This window comes from Erigeron canadensis, chromosome 6, assembly GCF_010389155.1.
Source record: "Erigeron canadensis isolate Cc75 chromosome 6, C_canadensis_v1, whole genome shotgun sequence".
NCBI classification, from domain to species: Eukaryota; Viridiplantae; Streptophyta; class Magnoliopsida; order Asterales; family Asteraceae; genus Erigeron; species Erigeron canadensis.
The window spans coordinates 40,985,124-41,001,698 of record NC_057766.1 but is presented as its reverse complement, the minus strand read 5'-3'; the positions used below and the strand labels follow the sequence as shown (position 1 = coordinate 41,001,698).

At 32.2% G+C, this 16,575-nt stretch overlaps 2 protein-coding genes across 2 annotated transcripts; both read left to right on the top strand.

The window, feature by feature from the left end:
• The first annotated feature begins 434 nt into the window (after positions 1–434).
• LOC122605017 lies at positions 435–3,429 on the top strand. The gene is made up of 2 exons (XM_043777881.1): positions 435–1,076; positions 2,976–3,429. Exons 1-2 carry the CDS (start codon positions 679–681, stop codon positions 3,217–3,219), a joined length of 642 nt encoding a protein of 213 aa, XP_043633816.1. The 5' UTR covers positions 435–678; the 3' UTR covers positions 3,220–3,429.
• A 351-nt stretch (positions 3,430–3,780) lies between these two features.
• Positions 3,781–5,509, top strand: LOC122605016 (rubisco accumulation factor 1.1, chloroplastic-like). Its single transcript, XM_043777880.1, has one exon. The coding sequence runs from the start codon at positions 3,783–3,785 to the stop codon at positions 5,268–5,270; it is 1,488 nt and encodes a 495-aa protein (XP_043633815.1). The 5' UTR covers positions 3,781–3,782; the 3' UTR covers positions 5,271–5,509.
• Positions 5,510–16,575: the final 11,066 nt, after the last annotated feature.

The window sequence follows — 16,575 nt, the reverse complement described above, 5'->3', positions numbered from 1 at the left end:
TAGACTAATTTATAAGGACTTTTGAACAAATGAAACAAAACTAATAGTGTAAATAATTTAGTAAATTATCACCTGACTATAAACATACAGCCATAAGTTATATGTCAAACCTTCTCGTTATTATGCATGGTCAACTTATAAGTGATAATGCTTAGGTGCTCTTTTTTTTTTCCTTTCACCGAATGTCATGCGACAATTTATCATTATTTATTTATTTATTTTAATTTTTCCAAAAATTCATAATATTTTATAGATAAACTACTTAGTTTTTAGTTTGGTTGAGAAAAAATCTAAATATTTTGGAAATGGGAGAATCAAATCTTATATTTTAGTGGATATTAAATTTAGAAAAAGGAAAAAGAAAATACTAGAAGAAGGCAAAATCACAATATATGTTACGAGTATATCTAAAATCTTTTTTATTTTCCCCCCTCCCCTTCCTGTGCTGTGTTTGCTAGTAGTATAGTATTACTACTATTTAATTCTTACATTTCATTCAGTTTTCAAGCTTTCTCTCTTCCCAACCCCAACCATGGCTATCCCCTAATTTATTTATTATCTTCACAGAATAAAAAACCACAAAAAAAAAAGAGATCAAGAGTGCTCTTAAGCATTCATGGTCTCAGCTTTTCAAATCCATTTCATGAAAAACAATTTCTGTTCTATTCATCTTCAAAAATGGCAACTTTACAAGAACCCCATCTCGATTTGGAAGCCGGTGGTGGCGGAGACGTTGGTTCACGGTCATCTGATGCAACAGAAGACAGTATTATAGTAACAACAGAGATTGTTGGGGTGGAAAAAGGCAGGGAATCCAATGTGTCAGATTTTTCAGTAGTGGATCTGGAAAGTGGTAATACTAAGGAGGTGCATTTGTCAAGGATTCAAAGGGATTGTAGAATCTGTCATTTAAGTCTGGATTTAACACACAATGATAATGAAAATGAGGAAGATGATGATGATGATTTTGGTGCTCAGAATGGGATTCCCATTGAGTTAGGCTGTTCTTGTAAAGATGACTTAGCTGCTGCTCATAAACATTGTGCTGAAGCTTGGTTCAAGATTAAGGGCAATAAGTAAGTTTTTCAAGATTCTATTTTTATTAGTTTTTTCTCACAAAACAACGTTACCCAATCCTGCCATGGCTGCAAAATGAAGAGGTTTCACATACCCATTTGTTCTTTCATGATCTCAACTTATGTTTCAAGGGTAAAAGGTAACAAAACTTATATCAAGATTCAGTTTTTATTAGTCTTTTTACTTACCCATTAGCATTTTTCCTTTTATCATTCCAAGGGTAAAAGTTAGGATTGGTTTTTGTTGTTGCTATGGTAAAAAGTAGGAATAATCATTTCAAATTTAAAGGAATAATCATTTCAAATTTAAATTTTTATTACTTTTTCACATGCCCATATGCATTTTTCCATCTTTTACCATGAAAACTCATGTTTCAAGGGTAAACGAAAAAAAATAACATATCAAGATTCAGTTTTTGCTGACCAGTCAAGGTTCATATGTTTGTATTGTCAAATTCCTTTTAAAATTGACATGGGTCTTTCTTTTATGTTAAAAAAAATTGTTTTCTTGTATTTGTTTGGTGGTGCTTGGTTGTTGCCTTGTTGGATATTGATAAATAGTTGACTTTTTCAGACCAAAAACTTTAATCTTTATATCATTTCAATTATTGAGGTAATTAAGGGCTAAATGTTAGTAAGTATAAACAGTATGCAGCCAAGGGAGAAGCCTAGGTAGAATTTAACAACTAACAACCAAACACTGACTAATTATGGTGAAAAAAAAAGAGGAGTGAATACTCCAGAAGGGGAGTCAACACTTTAGAAAGGGAATAATGTAAGAAATAAAGTTGACAAAAGCAGTTTATATGAAATGAAAAAGATTCTGAATTCAAGTACCTACAAAAGAAGTCGGCAACCAATAATCCAATGTGTGTATTAAGTATGCAGAACTTTGAATTGGTTTATTCGCCTTTTAATCGTGTTGGAATTTGCTTTCTTTCTTTCCTTTTCGCTTTCTCTTTTGTTATCAGCAAGTGGCCTTTTGACTCAATTTAACATAAGCACTTTTAAAAGCTCAAACACTCTTGTGTTGTACACTTGTTCTTATGATATACGTATGATTCCTGTATTATCCTTAAAGGTGACATCTTTACTAGTGTTGGGATCCCTGATTCATGGACGCATTCACCTCCATCGATCTTTTTGATGGTTGGTTTCGCAATCTTGAAAGCTTTTACGTAATCTCTTTGCATCAGGTGCTATTTAGCACTTTACATATTAAAATCAATCATCAGTGTATAGCACACAATTTCTTAGTTTATATAAATACATACTTTTCTATTCTTTAATTTGAGAAATGTCACTTCTTATTCTTTCTCTTGATATTCCTGTCGGCTACTTTTTGGTTGAACTTTAAAAAGATTGGATTGAAATGTACAATGAGAACGAAATGGGCAGGCAAAATTGTGTATGGATTTTACATGTTATGAGTTGGTTCATATGAAGTTTGTTGAAATCGTGGATGGTTCCAACTTACTCAAACGAACATATTTTAACAAGAAGTTATCATCATCTTGCACTTTTTTTCTTGTACTAAACTTCACGATGTCATAGTTTGTATATCAATAGTCGAGTAATTTTCAAAATGTGAATGATGAGAACCATGATCCAAATTTGTTTGATTCTCAATTTGTTTTTCTTTTTGCTTAATGCTCAATTTGTTTTCCTTTTTGCTTAATGCAAGAAAGATGGTTTACTGAGCTTCTAATTACTTATAACTCTATTAGTTTCAGAAAAACTAGACGTCCCCAATGTTGCCGGTCCTAACCCTAGAGTTGGTGGTGTATAAATTTGATATATGAAGATAATTGCTGATACATCCTTATTTTCTAGAAATAGGTTTTTCTTGTTTCAGATAAATTGTATACTAACTTGATTTTGATACAACCTAAACTGCAGAACATGTGAGATTTGTGGATCAATTGCACAAAATGTTGCCGGTGCAAACGAGGCTGAACTAATGGAACAGTGGAACGAAGCTAATGATGCCATGTCAACTGCTACCGCACCTGGGGGGACTACCACCACCACATCAGATACACGAAAATTCTGGCAAGGTCATCGGTTCCTCAACTTCTTACTAGCTTGTATGGTTTTTGCCTTTGTCATCTCCTGGCTGTTTCATTTCAACGTCCCCTCATGAAAACAAGTAGATGTTATTAAATTCAACAACTTATTAATTGAATCGTTCTTGTATGCTACCACTGCATCTCTCTTTGTTGTATGATACTTGTTCTTTTTGTTGTTGTCGTTGTTTATGTAGTATTCATGTGCTCTATCAGAGCTTGTATCGGGTGTACCGTCAAGATGTGTATGAAATGTTGTTCTTATATAGCTCATCTTTTTCGTGTTACTTTTCCAGTATCGTGTTGAACAGCGAATCTCATGGATTAATATTCTGTTTTATAGGGTAGCTGATGAATGTCTTTGCAGTATCATTATTGAACTTGTGGATCCTGGAAATATCAGCAAGAAATTAAATTTGTTAAATGGGTAGATACCAGATGATGTATGTCTTTCCAGTATCATTAGGAAGGCCCATTTACTCTTTATGTGAATGTAGTTGGCCCATGCTTTAATAAATAGTCATTTCACATAGAAATATAGGATCAAAATAAATTGAGTTGAGGGTAATATAGTCATTCCAACATCTAAAGGCCAATATGATCCTGAAACTTGGCCAAATGAAACTGGGAGATATTTCTGATGATATACAGCCAATACACAAACACTCAAAAACTATCTATCACACACAGGATAAGGTTTTCTTCAACCTCCCCTCCATATTCCAGCCAATACATTCAAACCATCATATCATACCTCCTCAAAATGCTCTCTTTTACCCTAAGTCCTTCAAAACCCACAACCACCACTTCCATCCATTCCCCATTCCTATCTTCCCCACTTCATTTCCGTTCCCATTCCCACCTTAAACCCATAACCAAACACCACCACCACAAGAAACAACTCATTTCAGCCACGCTTATCCAACCCTCATCTTCATCATCCTCTTCGAAACCACCTCAAAAAGTTTACCAACCTTTTAGACCACCACTGTCTCAAGCACCAATCCCACCCCAATTCCGAAACCTCGACACCGAAGCCCGCCTCGATGTACTCACTAATCGGCTTGGCCAATGGTATGAGTATGCCCCTCTTATCCCTCCTTTGATCTCAGAAGGTTTTACCCCTCCGACTATAGAAGAGATCACTGGTATCTCTGGTATCGAACAAAACCGGCTTGTTGTTGCAGCCCAAGTTAGGGAGTCATTAGTTCAGGCTGGTCTTGACCCCCAAATACTCGAGTTTTTCGATAAGGGTGGTGCTGAACTGCTGTATGAGATAAGAACAGTTAGTGTTAGCCAACGTCCGGCTGTTGCTACATATCTTTCTGAGAACAGATTTGAACCAGGTGATGCAGAGGAGTTAGCTAGAGCAATTAAAGATTATCCGCGTAGACGTGGAGACCGCGGCTGGGAATGGTTTGATTACAACATTCCTGCTGATTGTTTAGCTTTTATGTATTATAGACAGGCCCTTGAGTATAGGGAAACCGAGCCGAGATTAACAGCATTACAAAAGGCTTTGGATGTCGCCGTTTCTGAGCAAGCAAGAGCCTGGGTGTTAAAGGAACTAGATGGAACAGACGAAGACGGAGAAGGACAAGGACGAGGCGGAGGCCTTGTTGACGGGGTTAAAGTTCCGGTTGTTAGGTTGAACCTTGGTGAGATTGCCGAGGCTACCGTGGTGTCGGTTTTGCCTGTTTGTCGGTCAAACGATAGGGGTAAAGAGGTGGAGGAAGCGCCGTGGGAATGTGAGAGTAAAGGAGATTTTGGTATCGTCGAGGCCGAGAAAGGATGGACGAAATGGGTCGTGTTGCCAGCGTGGGACCCTGTCATGAACTTGAAGAGAGGGGGAGTGGTTGTGGCGTTTTCTGACGCGAGGGCGTTGCCTTGGAGGGTTAATAGGTGGTATAAGGAGGAATCTATTTTGGTTGTGGCGGATAGAGGGCGAAAAGAGGTGGAAGTTGATAACGGATTTTATTTGATTCTGAGTGAAGACGAGTTGAAAGTTGAAAGAGGATCGATATTGAAGGAGAAAGGTGTCACAGAGAGTTTAGGGACTGTTGTTATAGTTGTTAGGCCTCCAAAGGAAGATGATGGGAATGAAATGGAAATAGAGGACTGGGAATGAGTTATACATTGATCACGAATAAGCAAACGAAATCGAGTTTTTGTTGATTGTTCTTCTCATAGGAATATAACATATCCGTTGAGTTTTTGTTCGTGGACAACTCGGAGGTTAGTGTGTGTATTAAGATGCAGATATACACTTGTATTTTTATATGATGTTGTACCATCTATATTGTTGTTTCATATAGCTTAACAGTGGAAGGGGATTAGCAATAAAAATCTTTCTTGGTTTTGTGATTACCTGAATAATATCTAATTAGCATGTGCTTCTTTGAATTTAGACCGACGTGTTGGATGAATTACCTTTAGGGGGCGCTTGGTTGGTAGTAACTGAATTTACTTGCTTGAACTATATATAAGGTACAGCGGCGTAAAAATATAAGATCTGATTAAAGTTACATTCATGGAAGAGGAGATGTATGAACATTATAATTTAACTTACTATCTTGACTGCCAAGTAATAATCATCATAACTTTGACACTGCATACTGAGAATGCAGCAAGCCCAAACCCACCAGGAATGCAAACTTGAGCGTTGAGCTTGCAACAGACAACTGGTAACATCAAACAAAAAACATACATACAGTCACTTGTTTATTACACCATGTTTCTATCTTCTATATCAACACATTATGTTTAACCCCTGCCATTAATCACAGTATAAGCTGAAGTATGAATTTTGTGTTATTGTGTAACAACTCTTAAAGATTGTAGGTGATTGTGACTTGTGTTTGGGAAATAGAATGTTACCTCAGTGTGTATTTCATCCATTTCTCATCAAAGTTGTCGGTGAAATGCATATATTTTAACTGAATTCATCCCGTATAATAGACTCATGTCTGTGTACAAAAAATGAAAATATATCTAGGTGGTTAACGTTCATATGGGGCGTCACAGACGATTTGATAGCAAAGAAGTTGATAGAATTGGCAATCACCTTGCAGTAAGTTATTGAAATGTCAAAGGGACAAGGGTTGACTCATGAACATGTGGAGTTTTTGCTTTCTACCACCGAGAAGTCATGACCCTGATGAGTCTAATCCCTGACTGGCTTGCAGGGGCGTCTTGTGGAATTACAGGCCTTGAGACACCCCTCCTGGATGATTTGTATAATTGTGAAACCTTGAAACTCCGCTGACTGGCGATTTAAGATAATGGTTCGGTTTGCGACAGCTGAATGGAGTGTGTGATTTGAACTCAGTAGTATTGATATTAATCCCCATGGTGAAATGATATTGTCTTCGCAGAGATCATCATGGACTCTTTTTTCTTTTCTTTCTATCTTGCTGATTCATAAGGCTCCTTTTTCACTGATAACTGATAAAGCAAGGCATTTCATTAAAAAGCCCAAGAAGTTGGGCCATGGGCCCATGGCTATTGCCAAAGAGTACATCACTACTGAAGTCATAATGTATTAATTTTTAGTATTACAAACTATAACACCTTTACATTCGATCAAATTTCAAATGTTTATGTAAACTGTTGTTGATTTGACCATTATTGGTCTGTTTGAATTGCAATTGTATATGTCAAATATGATCATCAATTATTCAAACTTGTTGGTAATGTTGATATGTAATTAAGCTTAATTAGGACACGGTATTAGAAAATACTCCGTACCATTGCACATTTGGGTTGTGACGAATAAATGAATCATGGCCACTTCACGTATAACTGTATAAGCTTACACCAAATTCTTGTAGATTATTAAACACAGTTTCAATAGATTTGAAATATATTATTACTCTAGTCTTTACCCAGATTAATTAATCTGGATACACATGAACGTATACTGATGTTGATTCTTTTGTGTGCTTACATATAACTTGAAACTATTATCGATGTAATGTGGGTAAATGGATGGTTTACCTTGGGTGGTGGTGGGGGGTCTTTCTATGGTTGCCCCTAAGATGATTATATAGAAATAGAATGAAACAAATAATGTTATAAAACTATTTATTTTATTTTTTTGCAACTTCAATCATAGTCATTAATTCATTATCATGCACGTTCCCACCATAATTTGGTTCTCTAGGAGATTTAAGCATCCCCCCTAAACTCATGATTACATGAATCGCATATGATATTTTATTCCTCGTAGATTAAAATCGTAATTAATGATAATAATACAATCTTGTTAGATTATGAGATCTTGAGATGAATTTGAGAATTTTCAGGCTAAAGTTGCTATTAAGTTTTTTCATATATAAATAAGAAAAAAACTATAGGAAAATTAAACCAAAAAAAATAAAAAGAAGAAGAAGATATCGTGTATCTCGTCATTATCATAAAAACTAGTAAAGTTATGTGTTGACACTTGACATAGCTAGACACTTAGACTCATAGAGATAGCAGCAATGCAAAAGCAAAACAATTTTGGTCAATCATGTCTTGTGCTAGATACCTAGAAAGTTTCAGATTACAAGAGATGAGATTTATACAAGCTTTTTCCTTAAGAGTATGTGGATTTTATACATCTCATGACATTGTTTACTTAATTATAATAGAAGAGAATTGTTTCTCTATACAATTGGATGATGTGATGTAAAGTCAGGATTCCGTTATGTGTCATTATACATGGTAAGGTATGTATGTATAATGTATTGCAGTTGGACGATAAAGTCATAAAAAGATATCCTTTTCGAAAGAAAAATGAAAATTGAAACATATAGGGGGCGTTTGGTTGCGAAAAACACCCCTTGTTTTCCGTTTTTGTTTTCCAAGAAAACATGAAAAACATAAAACGTGTTATAATCATAGTTTTCTAAGAATGTTTTCCAAGAAAACAAAAAACAGTGTTTTCCACTTTTCCATAGAAAACTTGAAAACATCTTTCACTTGTTTTCTATTTTCAATTTCATTCATCCCCCTCCCCTCACATCTCTAACATGTTTTCTAGTTTTCTAATTAGAAAAAGTTTTTAAAATTTTTATTTGTTTTCTAGAAAATAAAAAGCCCTTTCATTTTCTAGAAACTAAAAATGAAAAACTACAAAACATTTTATACAACCAAACGCGCCCAAAAAGTTTGGTAAAGCGGAGAGTGTGTGTTTCTTTCTTTTATTTTTTTGACCTGGCGATATAAAGAGAACATCAAAGGCTATAAAAGCATTAAAAGGAAAAAAGACAAAATATCAGTTTTTAAAAATTAAGTCTGAATTTTGAGGCAACAAAAAGAAACCGCAAATGGGAAATTAAGGGTGGTAATTGGGTTACATTCAAATTGACGGGTTGAAAATATTCAAACCTAACCTAACTTAATTTTAAAGTCGGGCTGAAAGACTGAACTTTACTCATAACTCGTAAATTTAAATCCAACCTATCAATCTAATTAAAAGCAAGTCAAATGGGTTGAAATTTCATGATTTGATTTCAGGTTAAACATGTAGAGTTGTTAGATTTATGGGTTGGTAGTTGGATTTCAGGTTCATGGGTTAATTTCAGATCAAACATGTTAAAAGAGGTTTCAGGTTTGGCTAATGCATTGGTTAAATTTATTTGAAAATATGTTTTCAAAAACTTGGAAATTAAATGTTAATCATGTTATCTACAGTTGATCATTTTGATTTTGTGTTAGGATTTTTTAAGATCCAAATTTTAAAATATGGAAACATTATAATCTTATGTTTTATATTGGTACATACATAGCTTTTGTACAAATATCCATATTAATTTTCTTACATATTTAGACAATTGATACCTAAACTATCAATTTTATATCAATTACTTACAGTCTTGCACTAATAAACGGGGCCACCATTACCACCATATTGACGTTTCCGTGTTCCATTGCGGAGCAACCCTTTAATATGAATACATCCAATTGCTTCGATTTAAATTATCTGGAGAGCGCCTTATATAGATATCCAAGATGATTACTTTAAATTATGGAAAGGGTCACATGTTCAAATGAAAGAAAAACAAGAAAAAAAAAATTTGAGATCAATAAAATTGATTTTTATTTGTATTTTTTTACATATGATTTAATTTGTTCACGTTTTAATAAAATTTGAATGTGAACATTTCAAATAAATATGATTTTACTTGTTTTAAATTATTTTCTTTTAATTTTCATACATATGTATATCAGTAAATGAAATTTATTTGATATACATAGAGGTGCAAAAACAAGTTAACCGGTTTCGGTTAATTTTTCTAGTAATCGTATTCGGTTTTTTTTTTATATAAAATTAACCGGTTCCGGTTAACCGGTACCGGTTAATAACTTGTTACTATGTGTGAAAGTTCTAACCTATGTAATCGATTTCGGTTTTAAAAAACCGGTTAACCGCTTTGATTAACCGGTCCAGTTAACCGAATTCCAAAAAGAATTGAATGAAATTAAAAACCTGGACAGAACTACTAATAACATCACAGGAGTGTTTAATAGTAGCCAAAAACATAAACAAAGAGTCCAAAACAAAACAAGACAATGTCACAATTACATGTTTTAACAAAAACATAAACACATTAGCAGCAACAAGAAAGTGGCAACAGTTTAATAAAACTAAAAAAAGTAGCAGCAGCTAGCACTCCAGCAGCCATAGCAAAGCAAACAGCAACACAACAGAAACAGGAGCAACAACAACATCAGCTGATGATTGTGGGTTTGTTTATTAGGTTAAAATTATTCGATCAATTTCTCTATAGTCTGATGATTGAAAGAAATCAAGAATTAAAGGGTGATTGAAAGAATTAAAGGGATGATTGATTGGGGATTGCGATCGATCGGTTTTTTTTATTAGGGTTTGTATTCCGTTGCTGGGTATAATATTGATCGGTGGGATTCTTAGGTAAGTATAAATATTAAGTATAAATATTATAAATAATATTTTAAGTAACCCCATAACCGATTAACCGGTTAAATTTAAAAAAAACAATCGGTTTCCGGTTAACCGATTAGGAATCGGTTTTTGGTTTTGAAAGTCCAAATCGATTACTAACTTGCGGTTTTTCCTAACCTATAATCGATTTGTACGGTATCGGTTACTAACCGGTTACAGTTATAGGTTAACTTTCGAATCGGTTCGGTTAACCGGTTTTTTTGTGCACCTCTAGATATACATATAATATAATATAATTATAGAATGAGAAAAATGAATATGTCTCGTTAATCATCTAAGCATAGCATATAACCTTTTAATTAATATATATTGTATAATGAATAAATAAATAAATAAATTTCATATTTTTTTTGAATTAAAATATTAATATATGAATGGTTTTATATCCAAATTTAAGCGGCTAACAACTATATACTAAAAGTTTATAAGACTGTAACATAATATTTATTTTTCCTATCAAATGAACCTTTTACATTAACGCATGCTACAAATGGGCACACACCATCGTACTCATAAAATCCATATTCGTGACAAATATGAAACTAGAATGAATTATACTGTACTTATTAACGTGGGGCCCAGGAATGGGACGTCGGGCAAAGGTTTATTTTCGCCATTCACGCCGTTGCAAACAAAAATAACAAACATACATACTCGTAATAATCATAATTAAATGCTTCTATCCTCCAATATTGCAAAGACTTTCCAGTCTTCTCCAACGAACGTTCCCATTGCAAATTTCTCAAAGCCAACTGTAGCGCATCTGCTCTTTATTTTTTATTTTTTCTGATTAATGACACCAATTGTCTTGTTTCATATGTATAATAATAATAATAAGTAATTGATTACGTCCTAATATTTTTTATTTTTTTTGTGTTTGGTATATGTATGAAAATCTCTCCTTATGAAGTTCAATACCAAAAAAGAGCAATGATTCCTTGATAAGCTTTATATATTGTATTGTTTTTAGAGTAAATTTCAAAACATGTAATTCATAATAATGTTTTAAATAAATAAAATAAATATTAAAGTAAAATAAATAAAGTAATATGTTTCTCTTTAGTGAAAATCACCGTATATCATAAAAATCATTGTGCATCAATTGACTCGTGAATATTCGTGCATCAATTTAACCATGATCTAAGGGTCAAAATATTGTCTTATTTTTGTTTTACTTTAATAACTATTTTATAATATTCAACCCCTTCGTATTAATTCAAATAACTATAGAAATAAACAAATAAACGCAATTTTGAATAACTATATACAACCTAACCAAAATATTTCGTTAATTTTTCAAATCTTTCCATTTCAAATAACTATAAAATATGAATAATTAAAGATATCCATTAGAAAAAAAACCTCTATCTAACTCTATAACAGCTAATATGGATTTTTATTTAATTTACTTACCAGAAATTCAAAGGAGTTTGAAATTTGGCAGACTATTTGTCCTGTTTACCTCTCAAGTCATCTCACGTTTCCTACACTCCTATTGATCACATGGAATGTCCAACTGGATCGAACCTCCAATTTTAGCTTTTACTTAGAATTAGAATTTTTCTGACAAAACTTTATACTAGTATAGGATTTTACTAAAACGTTTCATGTGTTCGTGATTATATATTGAACTAAAATTTATATTATAAAGTAACCAATTAGTAAAATGGGTTATGAATGGGTTTTTCTAGTCATTTTTAACCTATAAACATATACCTTGATAACATATATTGATTCATTAATTAATCACTGTTTTGTATGAATCAAAGATTTAATAACCAATATCTTTTTATATAAATTGAAAGTTATAATCCAATCTACATATATAATCCAATAGTTCCTTACTAATATGGCCTGATATGTAAACTATCAAATTGCCGGTTAAAAAAGAAAATCTAACAAATATATCCTATCAAAATACATGCATATCAATATTGAAGATCTCAGAACTTGAAAGATTCGCCCAATCCAATGCGGTGCCATTGCCCATATGCAATATGCTGCAACAAACATCCAAACGTGCCTATTTTCATCTTATTGCTCTTGTCCTTTTCATTCCTTTCTAAAACTTGCTTCTATAACAAAATATTCCCAATATATATTTTCAATCATGCATCCTAACAAAATATATGACAAACAAAAAATATATCATTTATTCAGTTTTTTTACATGCTTTTAGAAAATGTGAAAATAAGAATTATCATTTTTTACACCTACATTTGTATAAAAATAATTCATTTACAAGTGTGACAAATTTCAAATAAACATCACAATTTTTTCACTTACACACCGTAAAAAAATCACATTTAGAAATATTATTCCATTATTTGAAAGAAAAAGGCTTCTCCTAGAATATTTTGTTTGCCAAAGATATATTTATGCATGTAACATGCATCCCTTTTGTCTTTTGAACATTCAGAATCAGAGAAGATTCGAATTCTTTTTTTCAAAAGTATTTGCTACTTTTATAGTGTTAATTTAGCTCCAAAAACCATTCAAGAAAACAAAATGTGATGGTTTGTATAAATCATCGTAGTTATCTAGCTATGAGTAATAAGTTACGAGTATAACATAATATGTTTTATATTATTATGTTGATATATTAAGCAACCTTAAGTACTTTTGTTTGGATTGATTCGACAACACATATGCCATCAAACATCAAAACTTTAGATGGTGATTATTTGATTAGTTGTTATATTCAATTGTATTCAAGATTTTCAAATGTAATATTAAATACTTAATTAGATTATAGATGATTACCTACTTTTTGATAATAATAATATAATCTTACCAGAACTTTTTGTAATAATCTTTTTGGCTTATTTTTTTTAAAAGCAAAAGAACTAGTAACACCGGGAGAAATTGGTGTGTTCAACTGGAGGTGACTCAAGAGTAATATGAGACTAGATAATTGTTCTAGGTACCTAAAAATCTAAAGCCTTAATATTTTGTAAGTTAGACTTAATGTTTGTATTTTGGATTAAGTATCATTATAAAATTTTCATTACAGTAATATCATTATTGGTTTTTACATCAACATCTATCTATATTTATATTATATTATAAAGCAGATTCTTCTAAATTTTCAACATTGGATTTAAATTTTTAATATTGATTTTAAGTACTTTCCAAGAATGTCCATCCCATCTATTCTATATTTACCTAAGATAACTATAATACTCTTTCTCTCTCCTCAAATTTCAACCAATCATTTTTTTTCTCTCTCCATAAATCATTTATTCATCCAATTCATTCAAAATCTTTTATCTCAAAAACCGTACATAGATAAATTATAAAAATTATATGGGTGTTCTTAAAATTTCATGCTCTTTCATTAAAGATGTCATTTGATATACGTTCAGCGAATTTTTAAATCCGATGGCGAAACCCGTACAATTAAGGCATTCGTCTGTCGTATTCTATAACCTATCACACTCTATGACCTATCATCCTCACCATCTCACCGTCGCAACGCGCGGATACTTGTTCTTGTATATTTATTATTAGTAGAATAGTAGTTCAATAATATAAGTCGAAGTACATTTTCCCCCTTTTATATTTACTTTAATTAATATGCTAATGTCATACAATTGATTTCACTTAAAGCTTCAAAAACTTTTAGCCGGCAATGTGTCCAACCCGATTTTGAATCCCGAAAATGCATTAATGCCCTAAACAGATTGTCATTGATTTATAAAATATAAATACGAATAAATTAAAGGATGTTGTTTACTTCGCATTAAGAAATGTGAAAGTTCATTACTATATTTCCAATAATCCACATTGTATTATATTATTTCGTTATCGTACTCTATCTGATTTACATAGGTTGAGTGATATAATTAATGGAACAATTAGAAGTTAGAAATAACATGATATGGTGCCACAAGTTTGGCTTTATCAATTCCAAGCTAACTGCGTTTGATACTTCACTAGTTTGATTTGTACTCCAAGTATGGACGGTTTGGCAATATAATATAGTTTGTATAATAAAATTTTACGTACCTTAAAGACATGAAAAACCACATACGATGTACTTTAGATAAGGCTTTTTATTAGACGGAGTAATAAATTAAATACGAGTATGATATTAAATTCACGCTTTTGGAATAACAAAATCCATTTTACTAAGAAAAATCAGCGGCCTAAATAATTATATTCCACAAAGTGTTTATTTGCCATTGATGTCAAACATAAATTACTACTAGGAGATATATATATATGGATTTCCCCACATCCGGGAAAATTTTCTACAGATTATCAAACTAAAAAGTCAAAACATCTTTCATTTTCTTTTCACAGATTTTCCACATAATGCTCACAAAATTATATATGTGAGAAAATAGTGGGAAATCGAAATAAAATAAATAACAATTTCTCACGGATTTCCCACAAACGCATTACGTGCGCAATGCGGCGATGACTGGTGATGATGACAACGACTATTGGTGATAGTGGTGGTGTTAAGTATTATAGATTGATGTAAATATATATAATTGATCTTGAAGGTGTAGTAAATGTATCTTAGAGGATAAGAGTTTATTAAGTAAATTAGTTAGATAATGTTTTAAACTTTTAAGGTGTAAGTTAGTTCAGTAATAAATTGGATAATTCCTTATAAGTATTTCCTGCGAAGGGGTTATTGAGGACAGTTAGGTCATTTACAATGTCTTATTTTTTAAACTTCTTTCTTTTAACGAAAAGGATTACATGTTAATGGTTTAAATCCCAATGGTAACATCCAAGATGTACAGTATACTGAAAATTGAATTACATACACTTTGCAGGAAAAGAGTTGGATTTTTATAGAATATTATATCTATATGGGAAAGTGAATATAAAGTTGTCATAAAACACAACTATAATTCAATTTATTCTTTCGATTCATCTTGAATTAAATGTTCTACTTTACCAAAACACAACTATTACATCATCTATATATAGTATACAGGGGGAGCCGATAGGGGACTAGCGGGTGCTTAGTCCCTACCAATTGTTCATGCTTTTCATTGCAAGGCTAGCTCATAGCTGACTAGTACAAATGTTTTTTCAAACTGAGCCACCCCGAATCTAAAATGTTTGATTTTTAGTCATAACAGTGCAAGTAAAACCTTTACATTTGGCCCATAAAACTAAACCATCGTAATAAAATTTTATTTTACTAACATTTTATTAAATGGTTATGTCTTTTACATTATATTGTATACCACGATCGGAAAAAGAATACGATTGAGCCCCCTTATCATTAATTTATGGCTCCGCCTCTGATAGTATGGGCTAAACATAATTGCCATTAATTTCATTATTAGTCCATTGGAGGGTCGATCGGTATAAATAAATTCATCATAAATGAGAAAAAAAAAGCTTGATTTAACATGCATAAAATTATAAAATTTTTGTTACATTTGACACTTAGCTCAACTTTTTCTTATTGAAAGAGAACTTTTTCTAACACGAGTTTTCACTTAAATTGAAGTTTGTATCTAAATTTATATACCGTTAAAAATAAAATAAAATAAAATAGTGAAATAATTGAGGTGGTCGTATATGATTAAAGAATGTATGTTTTTGTAATGATAAGACATGAGATTGAAGAGGCGTTTCACCTGGTCGTCGATGCATGGGTGTTAGCTTAAAACCCCACCTTAAGCCCGACAAAATATCAGGAGAACGTGCATTGCATAATTAATCGGATCGGATATTATTTTAAGCCATACAAACCGTCAAACCAATTGCCGGCTGCACCATCACTAACCACCACATAAAAACAACACCGGATATACTAATGTCTTTCGACCCACACCCAGCCCGATATATAACACAAATCTTGCTCAATTTACACAATTGGCTGGATAATCATATATGTTTGCTACTAATTGCTTCATAAACACATCATTCGTTTTTAACTTTTATGTTAATTGTTGATAACTCACATATTTTTTAATACACTTCAAATCACGGATTGTATATAATGATGATAAGAGATTGAGGACAACATTACTATACAAAAGTAACATGAACAAATACATTGGACTTGGGTCGTTAGGGATATCTTTGATATAATCTACCTGGACTAAACTTGTTTCATTGATAAAGCAAGGATACATACACTGATACACGTATGCAGCAGGATATAAGGCTTTATCTATATTTATATTTATACTATATTATAAAGCAGATCTTCCCTGTCTATATTTTAAGTTTCAACATTTACTTTTTCAAAATGCCCATATATCAATTCTATATTTACCTAACACCTTTTCTCTCTTCTCAACCAATCATTCTTTCTCTTTCTCCTCCATAAATCATTTATTCCTGCAATTCATTGAAAATCTTTTTATCTCAAAAACCGTACATCGATAAATTATAAAAATTATATGGGTGTTCTTAAAATTCCATGTTCTTTCATTAGAGATGCCATTCGATATACTTTCGACGAATTTTTAAATCTAAGGGCGGA